The sequence below is a fragment of the Kogia breviceps genome, chromosome 3 (assembly GCF_026419965.1).
Source record: "Kogia breviceps isolate mKogBre1 chromosome 3, mKogBre1 haplotype 1, whole genome shotgun sequence".
Classification (NCBI taxonomy): domain Eukaryota; kingdom Metazoa; phylum Chordata; class Mammalia; order Artiodactyla; family Physeteridae; genus Kogia; species Kogia breviceps.
Window position 1 is genome coordinate 26,225,303 of NC_081312.1, and position 21,825 is coordinate 26,247,127.

General features: G+C 51.9%; 1 protein-coding gene across 5 annotated transcripts in view; it reads right to left on the reverse strand.

Annotated features, from left to right (window-relative positions):
- Positions 1-347: 347 nt before the first annotated feature.
- ESRRB (estrogen related receptor beta) overlaps positions 348-21,825 on the reverse strand; it is a 176,591-nt gene continuing 155,113 nt past the window's right edge. For 3 of the 5 annotated variants that reach the window (XM_067028031.1, XM_067028032.1, XM_059057948.2), the window contains 4 exons: positions 19,164-19,274; positions 18,173-18,334; positions 9,625-9,894; positions 348-4,092 (listed from right to left, as the gene is read on the reverse strand). In XM_067028031.1, coding sequence (XP_066884132.1) covers positions 3,848-4,092; positions 9,625-9,894; positions 18,173-18,334; positions 19,164-19,274 — 788 coding nt within the window. In that variant the 3' untranslated portion in view covers positions 348-3,847. The remainder of the gene's footprint in view (positions 4,093-9,624; positions 9,895-18,172; positions 18,335-19,163; positions 19,275-21,825) is intronic. The other 2 variants (XM_067028033.1, XM_067028034.1) reach the window with 1 other exon arrangement.

Below are 21,825 nucleotides of genomic sequence, written 5' to 3' on the forward strand. Positions count from 1 at the left end.
ATACACAGGTGCATTGCAAAATCCTAAGGCAATGAAATGTTTTTGGTTCACATATACCTGGTGCTCCATTTCTCTGACATTAATGAAAATAATAAAGGGCCTCACCATTAATACTAAAAGTCTGAAAAGAAGTAGAACTGGTTCTCAGACCTGTATCACACTGCTCAAGTTACGTTACTGAGTTTTGCTGCTGAATACACATTTTAATGCTCACTTGAATCCCCAGAGGACTCTGAGGCTGAGCTGGTTCTCCTGAAGGTCTCTTCTAGCATCAGCCTGAGACCCGAGGGCAGTGCTGTCCAGGGGACAGCCAACCAGCAAAGATAACATGTGAAGAAACTCTCCGATAGGCCGTTCCTTATTTATTAGATTCCAGATACATGGGACCAGGATGGAAGCATCCTAGGGTGTTTGGGAGAACACATACAGAGGTGGAAGTACGTACAGGTGGGTGATGCAATGAGGGACTGCCATTTTAAAAAATATATACATCTTAAGAAGCCATTCCAGCCATATTATCATTATTAGAAAATAAAACAATCTCCACATAGTGCTTTTCTTTGGTGATCTTCCGTGGGCATGGGCCCCTCTGTCTTCTGGTCACAAGTTTGTCACTACCTCCCCTCACCACAACCTCCCTCCACCTTCGCCAACTGCGCAGGGGGAGGGGAGAGTCTGGAGGGAAGGGAGGCCCCTGACACAGGGGTGGGTGCAGATTCTGGCTCCTCTAAGGCCCTGCCATGGCCTCCCACCCAACATCCTACTCTGGTCTTCCTACTCGGTTCTTAAACTGTGCCCTGGGAAGTCACTGAAGTTTCCTCTATGCCCAAACTTGGAGCCACCATCAAGGTTCACATGAGACAAAACCAGTCTAGAATCTCTAGAAAGGGTGGGGACATGGGGACCAAACAAAACCCAGCCAATACCACCTTCTCCATGGTTGGATTTTTTTTCATTTTATTTCTTGGTTCATTTCAATGACCTGTATCATGAGAGTACAACTGAGAAGGGCTATTTCCTCTTTACAGATTTTCCAGGAACAGCGGATTTGCGGGTAAACTTCAGTTTTGCTCTGTTTGGGGAGATGGGGTGTACTGAACTCTCCTTGCTCCACCGTCTTCCACTAAGTCAGGGCTCCCCTCTTCCCGGGAGGTCCCAAAGCTGGCTAGACTTCCAACTAAGAAGTTGGCTCCTAAACTTTTTCTCTGAATGCCAATGGATCCATCACGTACACACCAGGGCCTTTCCCATTGGACAGAATTCTCATCATTCCTGATACATTTCCTGTTGCCATTGGTGTTCTTGAAGTGTAAAAGCAGCAGCAGGATCCATCTCACTAGCACCAAGCCGTCAGGACCACCGCCCCCTCTTTTCTTTAAAGGGGCTCTGATGCCGGGACACTTGCAGATGTATGCGATCCGGCGAGGCAAAGCTGCCCTGTGTACAGAACACCCACCCACCGCAAACCAGTTGTTGCACTGTTAGCCAGAGATGCTTTTTCTAGAAAAGGTGGACTGCAGAGGCCACTTGTGCACAAGCCCCTGCCGCAGCTCACAGCTTGGGTCCTCATGCTTGAGCAGTGACGCTACAGAGAAGGGGGTGATGAGGTGCGACTCTCTGCCCCACCTCCTCGAGCACACAGCACAGTGAGGGGCTAGGGGAGGCTCCCGCAGAGCAGACACCAAGTACTCGCACTGTGCCATCTCCCTCGTCCAGACTTCATGGCATGGCCCCCAGTGGCTAAGTTAGGCCTGAGTTTCACCCCTGGTTCCTTAGAGGCACCTGTGCATCTGTCCGCCCAGAATGGAGGCTGCACAGAGAGCTAGGGCTGAAGCATCCCGGATCATTTCAGTGCTGACTGACAAGTGACTGTGGCTGTCCCCACAGGCAGAAGGGAGGGGGGACACACTTTGCTGGTCTGTGAAGTCTCCTGGAACCCCTGACATTTTCTATGTGAAGGTATCTGAGAGCAGCTGCTAGGATTTAGCCAACCCTCCTGCCTGGGGTGACCTCAGCACGTCCCAGCAAAAGTTCAGAAGGAGCGGTGTCTGGGGGTGGAGAGGTGGAACCAGCAGTAGCTGCTTCCCTTGGAAAGCTGCGAGGTTGTGGAGGAGGGCACCTGGCCTCCTGGTCCTAGTGACGGGTGGGTGGGACCTGCCCAGCCTCTCCAAGTGATGAGAGGTGGGGTTAGAATGTGTGGGGATTCCCCAGGGATGTGCCCCAGGGGGGATGCTCTTAGCCCTGCTTTCGAAGGCAGCTGATGGGAAGGAGCTTCTCCAAAATGCTCAAAACCCTTCATCCTTGGGAGATCCTCTGAGCGGCCCTCAGCCAACCCCGTGAGCACCGGATGGCATGTTCAAGGCTGCCCCCGACCTGCCACAAGTGGGTGAGAACAGACTTTCACAGCCACTCGCAGAAACGGGTGACCAACTGTCCCCATGTGGGCAGGACTGAGGGGTTTCCTGGGAAATGGACTTTCAGTGCCAGAACCAGTCCTGGGCGAACTGGAGTGCTTGTCACCTTACACAGCAGCCTGGAGGACTGATGGGTAGCTGGAGTGGTTGTCCTGCCAGAAAGCTGGTCTTCTAAGTGCACCCAGGGAGCTAGCTATGCCTCCTTAGGCCAAGGATGGCAGGAGCAAAGCCCCCTGTGGCGCTGATTCACCCAGCCCTTGGAATGCAGGGGAGGGGGCTTCCGTGTCCACTGCCCCTGGATACCAGGAAAGATCTGGCAGGCTGGTGACCTCCACCGAGCCTCTGTCCGCAGGGCTCCCCGGCCTGCTCATCTCTGCTTCTGGGCCTTTCTGTGCTCGGCAAAGATTGGTTTGGGCCTCTCCCTATCCTGACCCGGTCCTCCCAGGGCTGCCAGAATCAAGTGCCCAGGGTGCCCTCAGATGGGGTCAGGCCCCTGCATATCCCTCAGCTCCCAAGGCCTACCTGCTCTGGACCTGTCCCCGGGGACTGGGAGAAGCCAGGAGAAGGGGGAGCGCTGGGGAGTGTTGCCTGGACCCTGCTCTTCTCTGAGCCAGCACCATTCCCACCTACGGGCCCTGAAGTCTTGGCTGGCTGACCCCACTGCAGGAGTGAGCTCTGAGGTAGGGCCGGGAGTAGCAGCAGGACTCCTGGGGGAGAGAGGGGGAGGACAGGCCCTGGGGCCGCGGTGACAGGCGGGCAGGGGGTGCGCCGAGGGGTGGGGTAACCAGGAAAACGCATCATGAGTTCTGGCGGCTACTCTCCTGATGGTGAGCCGGGCCTGGGAGCTTAGAGGAAGGATGGAGGGAGGGAGCCGTCTGGACTGTGGAAGGCGTAGGGCCTCTTGAGTGGCCCCACAGAACCCCAGAGTAGGCAGCACCACTGCAAGAGAGTAACTGCCCTCTGGGAAAGGGAAATCTCCAGAAGGTACCCCACTTGAGTATGCCAGAGTCCTGGGCGCTAAGCACTGCCCACCCAGGCCACGGACAGAGGACAGGGGGCTCGGGCATGGGGTTAGGAAACGTGTTATGTTAGTGCTGCCCCTTGGTGATTTGGCAGGGAGAGGGGGCGTTTCCTCGGTGGTCTCCAGCCTCAGGGGAGTCAGCTCTGGCCCAGGCCTCAGCGTTGCCCGCGGCGGAGGAAAAACATACCAAAGAAAAAGCCAGTTACAGATGAGCCCCGCACCCTGCCCTCCCATCCCCGTTCCCCACTCCACAGCACCCAGGACTCTGCACACAGCCAGGAGGCCAGGAGCCCCTTCCTCTGGGACTGTTCGTGGCCACGATACAGGACTTGAATGTTGAGGCTGGTGGCTGTGGAGGTCTCCCCGTCGGTGTGTCTGTCCTTGGGTGGGAGTCGGTCCTTGTGCCAGGCCATCAGACCTTGGCCTCCAGCATCTCCAGAAAGAGTTTGTGCATGGGCACCTTGCCTTGCAGTTTGATGCTGTAGAAGTGCTGCACGGCCTTGGCAGCTGTCTGCCGAAGCAGGGGCAGCGTCAGCAGCAACTTGCCCGTCCTCCGCGGCTCCTCGTGGCGCTGGCTCATCTCGTAGTCCTGCAGCGCCTCATGCAGCAGGTCCTGCAGCTTCTGGACCGCCTCCAGATCCTCGATGTACATGGAATCTATGGACACAGGCAGAGCATCAGCGGGTGTGGCCGGAGAGCAGCGCCCTGGGCGTTGGGGCCACCCCAGGGTCCTTGATCTCCGCTTTGGAGCCTTCCAAACCCTCGCTTTACAGAGAGAGAAACCCAGGCTCAGAGAGGTTACGTTGCCAGTCTGAAGTCACAGAGGCCAATGACAGAGCTGTGGTTCACACCCAAGGAGAGATCTGTATCCACGGAGGACTTTTCTTGAGAGCCCACCAAGAGGTGGCAGTGGAGTCCCTGAAGGGCTTAAACACGAGCAGACCTGTCATTGTCCTGGAGGTGCCAGGTGGACTCTGGACCCAAACTGGTGGAACTGTAATCTTGCGTCCCTCGCCTCCTAGCTCTGTGACTTTAGGAAAGTTCTAGGCACCAGCTCAGGTCTTCAGTGCATTCAGTAACCTCACAAAATAGCTGTTACAGTATACATACACAGATAAAGGGGCTGAGCTCCGTGTCTGGGTGCCCTGTGGTGGGGGATATGGGGGGACTAAGGTAGCATGGCTGGACACATGGAGCATAGTGATGGAAGATGCTCTTGGGAGTTCTACAGAATCCTGGGGAGGGCTTTGGACTCAGGCCGTGAACTTCAAATGAAATTTACCTAAATCCCAGAGGCGCAGGGAGGCGCCTGCTGACAGCTGGGTCTGAGCAAAAGCAAAGTAGAACCCACTTCATCGCCTTGGGGAAAATAACCAGCCCTCTTCTGATGTGCCTTAAAGATATGGAGCCACCACCCTGAACAACAGCCCCCAGGGCCTGCCAAAGGTGGGAGGATAAGGGTGCATGTGAATCGAGGGAACTTGAAGCTCTGGGTGGGTTGTCAAGGAAGACTGGGCACATTTCCTGAATTCTTCAAAAAAAGCAGGGCAATTCCTTTGCATGTTGGGTTGGTTTATATTGGTTTTTTTGTTTGTTTTATTTGTTTTCTGTACGTGGGCCTCTCACTGTTGTGGCCTCTCCCGTTGCGGAGCACAGGCTCCGGAGGCGCAGGCTCAGCGGCCATGGCTCACGGGCCCAGCCGCTCCGCGGCATGTGGGATCTTGCCGGACTGGGGCACAATCCCGTATCCCCTGCATAGGCAGGCGGACTCTCAACCACTGCGCCACCAGGGAAGCCCTGGGTTGGTTTAGATACCAGACTGCCAAGGGCAGTTGTACCAACTGGCTAGCCCCAGTAATTCCCTCTGACATTTTGAATCCATACTCAGCCCATGCCTCCAAGGGTCCAATCTCTTTTTCTTAGGAGAATAGCAGTAGAATGAGGTGGATAAGACTCTGGAGTCTCAGATGCTGTGTGACTCTGGCCAAGTTACTTAGGCTCTCTGAGATTGTTTCCTGTCTGTGAAATGGAGCCAATGAGAGTGCCTACCTCACAGAGTAGTGGTGAGGGTTAAAGGAACTAGCACATCACCAGGCACTAATAAATGTTGTTATTATCATTACTGTGAAAACTCAGACTGCAGGAGAGTGCTCTAGCAGGGCCGGCCCCATACCTAAGACCCCTCCACATTTTTCTGCTCCTTGTTACCAAGGCGGTAAGGACTCTTCCTTTGCCAGCTGGGGATGAAGCGTGGCTCCATTCCTACACTCTTGGCTGATTTCAGAGCTTGCAGTCAAGATGTGCTAGTCCCTGTAAGGCTGGGACCTGGCCATTCAGATTCCTTGCCTCCTGCCAGTTTCCTCCCCACCCCCCCGCACCCCACACTCCCCAAGGAGGCCAAAATTGGTAGCTGCCTTCGACCAAAAATGAAATAAAATAACATTGGAAGATTAATTCCTTTGCAATCCATCAGCAAGTCTGTATCAATGGCATTGATAAACTGTTAATTACAAAATCAATGGCTATGAATTTTTTTCTGCTGTCAGGGAGGCTTGGAGAGGCCGGGAGGTGGGGTGAAAGACAGCCAGCAGGCTCCGAGGGGCCGTGGTTTGGGGCCAAAGCCTCTGACCTGCTGCCGCCCACTCAGCCTCAGCAGTGGCACCCATGGTGGCCCTCGGGGCTGCCACCAGCCCCACTCCAGTGATCTCCTAGCCCCTGTCTCTCCTTCAGCTAACACACTGTCTTCCTGGGTGACTTTCCTACCTCGCTGCTGGGGACAGGTCGCTCCTCCACAGCCTTTCAGGGCTCCCTATACCGACCCTATTCCACCCCACTCCCTTCAGAGTCCTGGAGCCTCTGCTCTGACACCAACAGCTCTTCCAGTCTAACCTCCAAACAGGCCTGTTCTTTCTGTTTCCTGCCTGCATCTGATCGCTCCATGATGCAGCCAAGGCCCAAGGCATCACAAGCTCCTCTTTTTCCACTTGGAGCTCTTGAACCTGCACAGAGCTGCAGGATGGCCTGGTAAATGCCACTGGGGCAAGAAGTCCAGGTTCCCGGCACTTTGTCTCTCATGGCAAAGCACCTACTCCGGCAAAGTTTGACGCTAGCGGCAGCTCCTGCCGGGCTCCGTCGGTCCTCAGGTGTTTTGTATTTGTACGTGTGTATGTCTGTGTGTGCGCATGTGCATGCGTGCATGTCTGTATGTATTGAGATCTAAGGCCAGAGCAGCTGGCAGAGATAAAGAGTCCTCTGAAAGCTTGGCGTTGAGGAGTGGGTGGAGGAGACAGCTGAGTGGCCTCCTACCTCCTCACATTCCTCTCCTGGCCTGGGCAAGCATGAGCTCCGGGTCTTGTGAGAAGTGGTCAGGAAAGTCCAACATCCAGGAGGTGCCCTCCAGGGTCTGGGCAGCCTTGCTGCATCTCGCTGTGCTTGCCCTGTGTCCTCTGATTTCACTGGTTCCCTCTCCTCCTCGGCCCACCCAGACCCCCAGCCCCTCTACAACCGCTGATGACAATGCTTCCCTTGGAATAGGAGAGTGCAGGGAACTGTGAGGGTGTGAAACTATTCTGCATGATAAGTGATGATGGAGATTTGTCGTTGTGCATTTGCCAAAACTGATAGAACCGGACAACACAAAGAGTAAGCTCAGAAGGCAACTGTGGACTTTTGTTAATAATAATGTATCAGTATTGGCTCATTGGGCTTCCCTGCTGGCGCAGTGGTTAAGAATCCGCCTGCCAATGCAGGGGACACGCGTTCAAGCCCTGGTCTGGGAAGATCGCACGTGCCGCGGAGCAACTAAGCCCGTGCGCCCCAACTACTGAAGCCTGAGCGCCTAGAGCCCGTGCTCTGCAACAAGAGCAGCCACCGCAGTGAGAAGCCCGCGCGCCACAACAAAGAGTAGCCTCCGCTCGCTGCAACTAGAGAAAGCCAGCGTGCAGCAATGAAGATCCAACGCAGCCAAAAATAAATAAATAAACGAAACTTGAAAAAAAAATAATCCGTCAGATTAAAAAAAAAAATTGGCTCATTAATCGCAACAAATTACCACGCTAACGCAAGATGTTAATAATAGGTGGAATTGTGTACAGGGGCTGGGGAATAAAGGTGAGATGGTGTATGGAACTCTATACACTATCTGCTCAGTTATTCTGTCAATCTGAAACTGTACCAAAACGAAACCAACAGCATTAGCATTCTCTAACAGACTACATTACAATTTTGGAATCAAGGTGTGTGTAAATGGTCTTTACAGAAGTATGTAAAATGATTAACTCTTATTTTGCATTAGTTTTTTAATAAAAGGGATTTGAACTAAAAAAAAAAAAAAAAAAAAAAAAGCTTCCTTCTGTCTATTAGGTCACATTCCCTGGAAGCAGAGCCTAAGATGGGGGTTCGGGTGCATGGGGTTTGTGGCGAGCGTGCTTTCAGGAGAGAGGAAGGTGAGGAGGTGGGATAGGGCGAGGATGGGGCAAGCACGGTAAGGATGCGTGCAGCCTGGCTTGTGCCTGATCCCACTCCAGGAGTCCAGCCTTTCGTTCCCCTGTGTGGGTCCGCTTTGGGCTGAAGGTGCGAAGGGGCCGGGGAGGGGGGTTGGATATGTAACCCTCCAAGCAAGGCAGGTGAGGGTAGGTCTCTGGCGAAGGGGGCAGTTGTGTGCTATCAGCAGCAAAATTCAGCAGCTGGGGCACGGATGCACTAACCTAGTAAAGGGGGTCTTGAGTGGAGCAGTGACAGCATCCCCTGTATTCTCTGTGAAGCCATTTGCTAGGGGACCAACTGTCTCAGTTTTACAGGGAGTGAGCTTTCCCAGGACATGGAACTTCCAGTAAAAGTGTGACAGCATTAAGCAAACTGGCTGGTTACCCTATTTGTACTGTCTCCATCTGGAACCAGCTTTCTCTCTTCCATACACTGATAACACTTGTTTTCTCTAATATTAATAATAATGATAATAATTACTATTTATTGAACATTTCCTCTAGGCCAGGCACTGGGCTAAGCGCGTCATCTTCAGCCAATCATTTAAAAAAGTGCTTGGAGGAGGGATGGGGACATCCCCACTTTACACACAGGACAGAGCTATGGAAGGTTGCCAACTTGCCCAAGGTCACACTGCTACTAAGTATCAGAGCTAGAATTTGAACTTGGGTCCAATTTGAACTTGACTGAGATCTGAGCAATTGACTAGTGCATGCGCCCAGTAGCAGAATTATGTGTCTGCGTGCCTGACACTCTCTCTTTAGGACAGGGACCCTGCCTTTCTCCTTCCTCTGCAATCCCCACCACAACCCCTGTACCTGGCCTGGTACCTGCAGAGTGTGGACACAGGTTACATTCAAGTTCACTCACCTGAGTTACCAATGCCCGGCCCCTCTCCCCAGATAGTCTAGCTAGAAGTTGGTGGGCGCTAAAAGAAATGGAGTGAAGCCTCCTTTTTTAATGCCAGGAAAGTTTTCTCTCTTGGGCCTGAGCAATTTGAGTGGGAGATTCAAGGAGTGTGTACAGCTTGGAGTTGATTTTGGAATCAGAGGACCTTGGTTTGGGTCCCAGCTCTGTCTGACACTCTTTAACTGTGTGACCTTGGGCAATTTGCTTCACCTTTCCAAGCCCTAGTCTCCCCATTTGTAAAATGGGGTTAAAATAATAACTTTGCTCACAGGGTTGATTGTAAGATGAAGTCAGTTCATGGCTAATTGATTTAACAGACTGAGTACTTATTATATGCCAGGCATATTGTAAGCATAATTATATATAAATAAATCCCTTCCATAGCCTTCTGGGGTGGAGTCTTCTGGACTGTTTGTTGTTCCCATTTTACTGATGAAGAAACTGAGGCACAGAGTGAAGTGAGGCACAGACTTGCCCAAGTGGCAGGAGCAGGATTTGACTCTTAGCAACCTGCCTCTAAAATCTGTGCCCTTAATTAACCCTGTGCAAGGGCCCAGCAGAATGCCCTGCAAATCAAGGCCTTACGAAATACTCAACCAATGCCAGCCTTCATATCACCATCTCTTCAACTCCAGGCCACCCCTTGCACAATCTTTGGTGACAAGAAGCTCTGGCATCTTCACACCATTCCTGCCCCTTACAGAGGTAAGGGCCCCTCACAGGCCCCACAGCTGTGCTCCCCAGGCCCCGAAGACCTCTTGGAGCTCCCCTGGAACGCCCCACACCCGTCCGTACCTGAGTTGGCCAGGGCCAGGGCCTTGAGCGTCACAAACTCCTCCTTCTCCACCTTGAGCTTCTTGTACCTGCGCACCAGCTGCAGGATGGCCCGGTAGAGCTCCAGCAGCCCCGCGAGGCGGGAGTGCTCCTCGTCCATGATGTAGTCCTCAGCGTACACCAGCTTGTCGTCGTAGGGCAGCGAGCGGTACACGATGCCCAGGATGAGGATCTCCATCCAGGCACTCTGCAGCAGACTCATCTGGTCCCCCAGAGACAGGTTGGAGAAGCCTGCAGGAAGAGGGGGCAAGCAGGGCAGCAGAGGTCAGGTGGGCATGCCAGGGGCCTCCCTGGGGCTGGTGGGGAACCTCTGGATCCTGCCCCTCCCTTTTACCTGCTGGTCTCATTGTCCTTCGCTTGCGGGAATTCACGGCAAAGACTTAACAAAACAAGAGCTCCGTCAAGGTTGACAGTTGTTATTATCATTATTATTGTTAGTTCTATGGTATTTTTCGAACGTGCAGAGGCTCTTTGATTAATTAAATGCATTTGTAATTTAAGGAGTTATCGAATCCATAGCAGAATCAGGAGGTGGCAGTATAGGGTGCCCTCCACTCAGAGTTTCCATATCCCCCTCTCTGCTCAGCGCAGGGGAGGCTTTAGTGCTTTAGCGTGACGCCTGACCTCAATGCAGAGTCTCAGCTGTGCCGAGACCCAGGGGCCCAACCGGGAAGGAGGAGGAATCAGCTGTTCCCGGCCAGTGACCACAGCCCAGGGCTGCTAAGAGCTCAAGAGCACCCAGGGTCAGGGGGCACTTTCTCACAGGCAGCCTGTCCTCCCAGAGGTCAGACTCCCACTGGCCTGGCCATCACTCTCCACCTATCAATGACCCAAGCAGTCCTGTATTCTGTGAGCTTGGATCATGGGCGTTTCCCCCTCCCTACTAGCAAGGAGGCTTGAGTTCAGAGTGAAAGAAGGATGGGGGCAGGGGCGGCTCCAGAATTATGACACTGTCTTCTTCAGTGTGCTCTGGAGATTGCCTGGGCTTGAAGCACGACTCCGCGCTTACTACCTGTAGGCGGACCTTGTAAGAGCTGTGCTACTTCCCCAAACCTCAGCTTCCTCATCTATGAAATGGGTATAACACTAGTGCCTGCTTCAGAGAGTCACTGTGAGGTCTAAATGAGACCATGATTACAAAACATACATTTACTGAGCTCTTACTATTATTATTAATGATGAGAAGAAAGTCTTCATCTGCAAAATGAGAATGACACACTGGAACTGTAATATATATGCACTTAACTTAGGTAAAGTCAATTAACATCTTGATTTAAGAGAAAGAAAACAAAAAGGAAGGAAGGAAGGGCACAGCGAGGGAAGCAGGGAGGGAGGAGGAGGGTTGATTTTCAAATATCTTGGTCACTAAACACAAGGCAGTAACTTCAACCAGAACTCAGTGATGGGTTCCAAGACGGACCACACGCGATGTACCGAAAAGGAAAGGTATCCACAGAGCCATCGCACTATGCACCCGTCATGGACAACTGAAATTAAGGGAGCTCCACGGGTAATTTTGCTTATGTAGGACTCTTTACTTGCTGACCTAGAACCTAACCCCACTTAGATGCAGTGTTCTGACTCGGGGTGCGGTGAGGATGAAAAGAGATGACCGTGGGAAGCACCTAACACCTCCCACTGCACACAGTCGGTGCTCAGTACACCTGAACGAGGAAGGTAGTGATGGCTGTAGCTGTTACTATTACTGTTGTTGTTGTTGTTAGCGTGCTATTGACGTGATTCTTCTCCCCCGCCCCCACACTGGAGGCCTGGGGCGGTCCCGAGCCTCTGGATTGGCCCAGCCCTCTGGGTTTTCTTGGAGTCTATTCCACCCTCATCTGCTGTCCTCTGTCTCTAAAGGCCACCGTCCCTCCCTGTTTTCCAACCAGCGCAACAACCAGTGTCCAACTGTAAGGGGCATCCAGGGGAGGAAGCCCCCCTTCGCTCAGCAGGTACCCCTTTCCCAGTAAAAACCTTTTTTCGTCTGACGATCACAGTTCGCAGGCCGATCTGTACAACCCGGACGTGGGATCACCACCCGGCTGCGGGCATCCCCGGGTGATCGCCCACAGAGCTGGAGCGATTATACTGCCGACACGGGGTGAGGGTGGATTGATGCGCCTTCTCGGGGGAGAGGCTGTGGCACAGAGGGGTCAGGTGCTCGCGTGTTGTCGTCCGGATCCCAGAGTGGGAGCGGGTGTGGGCTGCCCGTGGGGGCGGGGAGAGCCGGGTGGTAATGAAAGATAGATAGAAATGGACATCCAATTTCCCTTATCGGGCTTCTGAGCAGGAGAGGCCTGGGGCGACATTAATTAACAGATACCAATCAGCCAGCACCGGGGGGGTGTATGTACGTAGGGACGTGTGGGACTGCACTGGGGGTGCGGGTCTGAAGGCAGACAGACTGGGAGGGAAGATGTAGGAGGTGGACGGGGCAAAATTAATAGACAATTGAATTGGAAGGTGGCAGAGAGGGAGGGTGAGGTAGGAGCTAGGCTTCTGGAAACAAAAGACAAAAGATTCACGAGAGGCTCACGGCTAGAAGAACATGAGTAGCACGCTCTGCCCCCTCGTCCACGCCCCACATACTTCCTGAGCACCTACTAAGTGCCAGGCCCTGTGCTAGGCACCAGGGACAGCATGGCCAGCTGGAACCAGAGCCGATCCCTGCCTCCAAGAGCTCAGTCAAGAGGGAAAGCCACGCCCCAAGTTACGCGTGTCCCCATGAGGTTACAGCTGTAAGAAGAGCTCCAGTGAGATGAAGGGCTGAGAACATGCAACGGGGGAATTTGGCCCAAATGAGAGAGTCCGGGGGACTCTGCCGACGAGGAGACTTCGGGGACGAGCTCTGAAGGGCGAGGTGGAGCCCCGGGCTCCCGGGAGCACGGATAACAAGGTGCTCACCTTCCGAGCCCCACTGCCAAGTGCCCAGCCTGGTGCAAAGGGGCCCCACCAACATTCCTGGCACAGAGGCGAGAATGGACAGATGCCGCCGGGCCTTGACTCCTGGGTGACGAGAAGATGGGCCAGAAGAACACGGTTGGACCCTCTTAGTCCTCTAGACATGAGTCTGGATTTAGCTGCCTTTGCTTATCATGCCTGAGCCAGAGGCAGGCCTACAGGGCAGGTCGGTGGCAGAGGGTGCGGGGGAGGGGGGGGATGGAGCACTTTGGGGATGTGGGACCACCACCTGAGGGTGTCCTGAGGCCCGTGTGCACACCCCCTGCTGGGCTGGTTTGAGGAGTGACTCAGCCCCTGACTCTTGTCTTCTTCCTTGAGCTTCTACAGAAGGAGCTAGAAATAGCTTTGAAAATCCAGGTGCTGCGCAGCGGATAGAGGCTGCTTGGTTTTGTGCAAGGTCAGGGGGGGAAATAGTGGATACTTTCTAATATTTGAAATAGCTCAAATATTTTCTAATGTTTGACAAAAGAAACACAAGAGGGAAAAATGAGAAATACAAATGATCTCTAGGAGAAAGGAGCGGGAGGGGATGGGGATGGAGGTGAGAGTTCTGCCTACGCGTTTTTGTCTAGTTTTGGCTTTTGAACCTGTCCCTGTTGAAGAAGTGACATTAAATCAAGCATAACATAAAGGGCATTCTCCCTTCAACCTAGCAATCTCACTGCTAGGAATTTCTCCTAGAAAGAAAAGTATGCATAAACATACTAAGATAAATGTGAAAGGGCTATTTGTTAGATCTGTTTGTAACGACCCAAAGCAGGCGACAACCTAAATGTAACCAATGTACTGTATGTACTTATTATATAAATGTAATAAAATGTAATTATTAGCTAGGTGAATGGAACAGTAGAAGCCACTAGAGAGAATAAGGAAGAACCATGAATGTGGATGTAGAAATATACTCACTGCCCAAGAAAGATGTTAACTATTAAGAGCACAGATGCCACAGCCAGCCCGTCTGTTGGAGTCCTAGCTCTGCTGACCACTGGCTGTGACCCTGGGCACGTTTTCTGTGCCCCAGTTTCCTCATCTGTAAAATGGGAATAATAATAGTACTTACCTCATTGGGTTGTTTGGATTAAATGAGCTAATGTGTGGACCACTTAGAACACAGCTTAGCATCTAGTGAATGCTACTATTTCATATAACTAAATGAAAAAAGCAGAGTGTCAAGCAGTGTTATAGTATGAACGATGGCAGGGAGGGGACACACACACAGTGGCTATACACATACACAAATTCCCAGAATGATGCTTAAGAAAGATGGGTATTTGGAACACATCACTTCCACCCTTCTGCCACATCTTTACTGGAAGCACATATTCTTTCTTTTATTAAAACCCAAACAAAGGAGCTGAAGCACTCCTCCCTGCCCTTCAGCAATGCACCTTTCGGGCTGGGTCTCCTCCATCAGGTGATCAGCAATTCTGGGGCAGAGGGGCTGCTGGGAGAGGCTACTGTGTGGCCCGTGCCCCTGGGGCTCTCCCAGCTGGCTGCCCACTCCCACCTCTCCCACCTTGAGCTCTGCTGCCCCACGGAAAGTTGCTTTATCTGCACCAACTGATCTAATAACATTCAGGCTCTTCCCAAGCCCCCATCCCCCCAGTGATTTGACAGCATGAGCTTCTAGAATTTAAAAAAAAAAAAAAAAAAAAAAAAGAGCACATAATTTGTGGCAAGTGGAGTTCATAATCTGTTAATTTATTATCGTTTCTGTCGACCTGGAGGGCCATTAGCAGAGGTAATAAAGGGAGATGTAATTATAGGATCTGAGGCCACTCCAGACACAGCTGCTGTCACTCGGCAGCCCATATTTCATCGGCCGCTGGTGTTCTTCTCTCCCCAGTGTGAGCCAGACGGTGGCTTCCTGGTAGCAGGGTCTCTGAGGGACCCTCCGCTAGGAGGCCTCTGGGGGGGGTCCCCTGCAGAGGCCGTGCACATGTCAGCCTGGGCTGGGCAGGGCCAGCTGGAGGAGGCTGTCCTGGCTGGTGCACCCTCGGGGCTGCCTGGGCTGGGAGGATAACACCTAACAACATCTGCAATCTGCAATTCATCAAGCGATACCCACTGGCTGTGAATGTTTGTTGCCTCTTGTTCTAATCTCTCGCTCATGGGGAATACGAGGTGGACACTCTAAAGACTTGGGCTTGTTCTCTGGGCAGCCCAATACCTGGAGAATTCAACTCAAGGGAAAAGCCTACGTTGGGGTGGGCAACTTCAGACTGACTCAAACAAAAGAGTGCTTGCTGTTCTGGAGGAATCACAAGCAGCCCCAGCTTTCCCACGGAACTCACCCTTGCAAAAGTATCCTGTGTGTTCAATAACATGGGGAAAAGGGAGGGGGGTGCTGGGAATGAGTTCGTGCTCAAATGAGCCTTCCTTCCGGCTAAGCTGGCCACTCAGTGCCCACATGAATATGTCCGCTTCTGTGCACAGCACTTAATGTCCCTCTGGACTTTTCCTCCATGGCCACTTGCCTATCAATCCTGAAGGCCTAACTCCTGTTCTACTCTCTCCCCCGAAGCCTGTGGCATCCCTCCTGCCTCTGCGCTCCATCTTGTGGTTCTTCCTGCCGCATTCTAACTAAGCATCTGCCTTCTCACGTGTGAGATACAGGAGGTGGGAAATAGGTGGGTAGAGAGGAAACAAGATTGGCCGTGGGGGGATAACTGTTGAAGCAGGGTAATGGGGAGGTTCATCATACTCTTTGGTCTACCTTTGTTTGAAATTTTCCATGAAAAAAGTTTCTGTTTTTGTTTTTTAAATTATATAACTTATTCCCAAATGAGACCCTTAGGGCAGCAATTAATCTAATTCTTTAGATGGGCCACAACTCCTAGCAAGAGAGTTTACAGACAGTTAATGCTCAATAAATGCATGCAAAAGCAAGTAGGAAGCACCCTCTGTGTGCCAGGCTCTGGATTAGACGATAGTGAGGCATGAAATGTGGTATCGTGTGCTTAATTCAGGGCACCGGCTTGGGCTCCTCTCCAGAGCTCTAACCTGAGCCGTCTTAAGAAGCCAGTCCTTCTGTCTGTCCAGGGACCAAGGTGGACAGTTGCTGACACAAGTCCCAGGGTGAGGCCCTGGCTTGTATCCTCCCTACTCGACCTGCCCTCTTTCTCATTCTCTTTCTCATTCTCTGACCAGGCCTTCAGATAAGTTTTCCATCTAATCTGAGATGGGATTAAGTCAATTAGTTTAACTGTATCAGGCACTTGATTATGTCATCACCCTTAATATGAGGTTTACATGCAGTAGCAGGAAACCCTATTAATTAATTTTACCTTAAACACTAGAGGGCACGAGGGAAGAGATATGGGAACATATGTATATGCATAACTGATTCACTTTGTTGTAAAGCAGAAACTAACACACCATTGTAAAGCAATTATACTCTAATAAAGATGTAAAAAAAAAAAAAAAAAAAACAAAAGAAACACTAGAAGTTCAGGCCCAAATAATTCAGCATGCAAATGTGTGCAAAATAGGCAAATTAGCATTTGAGACAGACAACTGAGCCCCTATGTTTATTTTATTTTGTAAGCAAAAAGAATTCAGCTTTGGACAAGGAGAAATGATGATGTGAAAGGAGGCTTTTAATACTATTAGCAACGACAAGGACCATGGTCACAGCCTCTACCATTTATCAGGTGCCCACTCTGTGCGGGGCCTGGGCTAAGCGAGCCAGGTCCTCCCAGCAACCCAGTGAGGGAGGCTCTACTACTCACAGGTGGGGACCCTGCCGCACAGAAAAACGAAGCATCTCGCACAGAGCCAGTAAGGACAGAGCTGGGACGAGAGCCAGGTCTGCCTGAATCCAAAGTCTGTGCCCTCAGCAACCATTCTGCTCTGCCCACTGCCCTCTTGGTTGGGCACAGACGGGAGGTGGAGCTGAGAGGTGAGGAGGAAAATGGGTGCAAGGGAGGCACTGCCTCCTGGTTCTACTCTACCTCCTGGGGGTTACTGTGGGCACGAGCTGGTAGAAGAAGCAGGCAGTGACCCACGGGTCCGCCAGGAGCCACTCCTGAGCCGTGGCTGCGATGCAGTATCTGCTCAGCCTGGAAGAGGAGTGTGTGATGGGAAGGGGGTGTGTGCAGGGGGAGGCGTGCCTAACTTGGCCCTGGGTTAGTGGAGCAATCCAGGCTGAGGTGTCTTAAGCAGTGGCCTGACCCCACATTGGTGCTGAATCAGCGCAGGGCAGATTCAAAAACTACTGAGTGTGTAATCCCAAGAGGCTGAGCTCCTTAGTAAGGGCGCTCCAGCCCAGATCCCCAGGGAGCCCACCCGTGAGTCAGGGAGTCCCTGTGGAAGGAATTCTAGGCTTCCTGCCAGCTAAGTGACACCAGCACCACCTCTGAGCTGTTGTCCGCAGGAAGGCTCGCTCCTTCCTGTAAGCTGTGCCCATAACATCTTATATAAGGGCTTTCTGACTTGCCCTAATCAACTGTGGGCCTTGGCCTCTAAAGTTTCGGACACCTTTGCTACATAACCATGCATGCTGTATTCATCTTTCAGAGCCAGTGGCAAACACAAAAAGGATCTAGAGACAGGAAGATATAAACTGTCCCACATTACAAAGCTAGGAAGCATCTGAGTCCATGGTAGGTCACTGCCAGAGAAGAACAGGACGTCTCCCTGACACTATGAGCCAAGCTGTTAGAACCGCAAAGGAATAAACTGCACAGACTTTAGAAAGCCCCCCAAGAAGGGTGTAATGCAGAATATGTGGCTATCGGAGTCTACAAAAACAAATTAAAAATCAGCTCCCTCCCTTTATCCAGAATGAAAAAGACTGAAAGAGGGGTTTGGGGCCACACACAATGAAGAGAAGTCTGGATCACCCAAAACACATTCGTAACATGTACTATTCATGCCAGAAATGATCTTAAAATCATAGAATCCAAACTAAGAGACAGGTCTCCCTTAAGATCAGGCAAATGGCAAGAGCGAGACGTCGTCAGGATGTGCCAAAGCATCATACACACGCTCGCATTTCATCCCCATGTCAAAGCCCATGAAGGAGGTACTGCTGGCATTTCCTGTTTGCAGAGAGGTCGGGCGACCTGCCTTGGGTTACACAGCTAGCAAGTTGCAGACCCAGAACCTGAATCCCAGTCTGATTCCAAAGCGCATGTTCTTAACCACTGCACTTCACCTGCCTCTAATAGGAAACAAGAGAGTCAATCCGTCTTCTGTGTTGTTTTCTAGTATATTTCCAATAAGATTTAGGATAAAACCCTGTTCTTTGGCCTTTAAGGATTCAAAGAACCTGCTCTGATTATTACCTATTGTAGAAGCAATCATACCCCTGTTAGAATGATAATCCGTTCTGAAGAGCCCCCAGCAGTTCAGGAACATCACCGGACCTTCCAAACAACGGCTCACCTCCAATCCCACAAAGAGAGAAAGGAGGCCAGAGAAAAATAGTCTTGCCAAGATTCCACAGGGCTCCTGGGTCACGGGCTCCCATGCATCAGAACCAGAGCCACGGGGAGAGTGGCTGTGAGCCTCTCACTACACTCGCCCCCAGTCCTATGGGACTCACCTGGGATGTGCTTGGCCCAGCCAATAATGACCACGAGCTCCCTGTCTGCCAGATCACAGAGAGTGGTCAGGGCCTTGATGTCGCCCTCTGGCATGCCAGGGGGTGGCATGGCGTAGAGTTTGTCCGGCTCAGCCACCAGCAGGTAGGAGACGATTTTAGTCACTGCAACAACAAAAGGGAGAATGTAAATGCCTGGGAAAAGAGGAAAGGGGCCAAGGTGGAAGCTCAGACGGCTCAGGAAGAAAAGTCGGGTTTCCAAGGAGTCCCAGGAAGCTCAAACATGGCTAAAAACCCCCCTCCATTCCTCCCTCCTTCCCTCGTTCTTTCTTTCTTTCTCTCTTTCGTTATCTCTTTCTCTTTTTCTCTCTCTTTCTTTCCTTCTATTTTATTGGTGATAGTTGATTTACGATGTGTTAATTTCTGCTGTACAGCAAAGTGACTCAGTTATACACACATACATTCTTTTTTATATTCTTTTCCATTATGGTTTATCCCAGAACATTGACTACAGTTCCCTGTGCTGTACAATAGGACCTTGTTGTCCATCCATTCTATATGTAGTAGTTTGCATCTGCTCACCCCAAACTCCCAGTCCATCCCTTCCCCACCATCCCCTCCCTTTCTGACTCCACAGAGCTGCTGGCAGTGATGATTTGGGCTCTTGGGAAATATCCCAACAAGGGGAGTTGCCTGGTGAATTCTCTTGAGAGGAAGGTGATTCGAGTGGGAGGTGAGGGGACATGTTCTGGATGCCAGGCCTCTGCCTTCTTAGGAGCATGCTGCATTTGGAGCTACATTCTGTAAATGCCATAGGAAAGGTCTTCTGAATGAAGCCTGAAGTACCCGATACCAGTGCCAGACACTGATGTCCCTCCCCGTGACCCCCAGTGCCCCATGACCCAGCAGTGTGAAGATGGCATTTCCCCAAAGGGACGCCAGATGTTCCAGGAACAGATGCTGGCAAGAGGGGCAGGGACTGCCCTGCACTCACATGGCTTTTTAGCAGGAGGAGAAATCTGTAAGCTCAGGTACGGGCTGCTCTCTGAGTCCAGCCGTCGCTTGTATTTCTGGCGGCCTCCACGCACTCGGTCAAGGCGCACGCCTTTTGGGGAGGAAAGGGAGAAGGTCTCAGAGTTGTTCAACATCACCAGGGGTGTTAGCCCTGACTTTGGAATTTCAGCAATGGCTAAATCTTCAGGGTTACGCCCTGATGGCTTTTTTTTTTTTTTTTTTTTTTTTTTTTTTTTACAGCTGCCACATGGCCAGCCTCAGGCCAGGTGGTTGGACAATCTTAAGATAATTGTCTTCACGGTAATGGCCCATCCCGGTTGCCCTAGGCCTGGTCCTGCCTCTCTGGAGTCAACATCCTCCTGAAATCCATCCCAAGCCACCTTCGGCTCTTGAGTCTTTCTGTCTCCAGAAGACAAAGCACAAGAAACACACTCCTCCAACGGCTGGGGAAAGAAGACACATCATTTTAGATCTGCTGTGAATCCAGGCAGGACTGAGTTAGCTTACCAAGAGAGGGCAGGAGTCCTTGCCACGGGCGGCCCCTCCACAGAGCTATGACAAAGATTTGCAAACTTCTCACATAAGAAGCATCTAGATGGGCACTCTTTACAAATGTCAATTTCTGGATCCCTCCCTCAGAGATTCTAGGATTCAGTTCTGTCTATACAAACGCCCCACGGGATGAGGATGCTGTCTGTCCTGGCCACACCAGGAACACCAGTGCCCGGAAGGCTCTCAATAGCAGGTACAAAAGCAGCTGTGGCCATTCCACCCTGACATCCATTTCCAGGAGTGAGGCCCTATCCTCCTAGGGAGACAGACCCCTTATTGTCACTGGGTCCATACCACCTTCAAGAGTCCTGCCCACCCACAGCTCCTGCTGTCTGGATAGAGCTGTTGGTACCATTTGACAACCCCACCAGCAGGCAGGGCGGACAGGACCTCCAGGGGGCTCCTCACCCAAGGCTACACAAGCCTGTGTGCGGTCACCAACCTATGTGACCTGACATGAAAAGATGGATGGGAGGGCTTCCCTGATGGTGCAGTGGTTAAGAATCCGCCTGCCAATGCAGGGGACATGGGTTCGATCCTTGGTCTGGGAAGATCCCACATGCTGCAGGGCAACTGGGCCCATGAGCCACAACTACTGAGCCTGCGCGTCTGGAGCCTGTGCTCTGCAACAAGAGAGGCCGCGACAGTGAGGGGCCCGCACATGGCGATGAAGAGTGGCCCCCGCTTGCCACAACTAGAGAAAGCCCTCACACAGAAATGAAGACCCAACACAGCCCTAAATAAATAAAAATAAATTTATTTTAAAAAATAAAAATAAATAAAAAAAGATGGATGGGACCCATCGACTGAGCTCCAAGTGAGAACTAACCCAGAAAGCAGAGCAGCTCTCCTTTCCTTACCATGAAATGGGCCTTGACTAAAACACACAAGAAGTCAGAGACAGAGCCAGAGTCCCCAGAGGCAGCAAGCTCGGTGGCTTCAACTCCTCCTCCTTTCCCCGAAGGTCAACAGCATCATGGGCACAGAGCCCCGGTCCGTTGATCTCCGGGGCCCTGTCTTTCCCCGGCACTTCCTCCTGCCGGTCCCACCTTCCTCCATCTTCCTAGCCCACAGGGGTGCTCGGAGGGCCAGGAGGATGCTGTCAGCACACCCAGCCGGGCTGCCTGAGGGGACTATCTTTTGGGGGCCAGTCAATGCTCGGCATTTCATCAGCAGCATCCTTTTTACCCCACAACCTGGCACTTTTGTATTTGATGCTGAACATGGCTGTAGTGAACTTTTTTTCCCCAGGAAAGGGTCTACCCAGCATCCCAGCCCTGCTTCCTATTTCAAGGCAATTCCCCTGTTGTGAGTCATCTTACTGGGGAGGGCAGCAGTAGTGCTCTCAGCCGCAGGGGTGTGGGCAGCCCTGGGCCAGACTCTCTTGATTACTGCATCTCCCGTGCCTGGGCTCTCGGGGGATTCCCTTGGTCCTTGTCTGGCTAAGTGTGGTCCTTGAGCCTCCTGACACGCTTGCAATGAACTCCCCTTCTGCTTCGAGAGTCAGAATGGGTTGCAACTGACCACCTCTATAGTGAGTTCTCTGGGACAAGACACTGAGATAAGGACATGAATGTAGGCAGTTTATTTTGGAGGCGTTCTCAGGAAGAAAGTCAACAATGACCACAGCTTCCTAGCGCATGTGGCTGTATACTCCACTTCCGTCAGTACCTCGGACCTTGAAGGGGCAGCCGAATCCCATCCAGCACAAGACCATACTCACGTGCTGATGGGACTCTGGCTCACCCCTCCCGGCCCCTTCTGTGAGGGTAGAAGGAGCAGGCACATAAGGGCAGGAAGGAGGACAGTTCCTCCCTTTGGGGAAAAGGTTTTTGGGGAGAAGTTCCCTGTCTGGAAGAGTTTTCTTGACCCCATCCTATGACACAGCCACAAAGCAGCTCAGCCCTGACTACTACACCCGAGGCAAGTCAAACCCTCCACCAGGCTTCTCCCCCTGGAAAGCTGGCAAGACCAAGAGTGAAAATGCCAAGCGTCAGGCATAAAGGACCGTGAGGACCCCAGTCTCCTGAGCACCTACTATGTGCCAGGGTCTGACTTGGAGTCCAAGATGAGCCCCTTTCCCTCTTCAC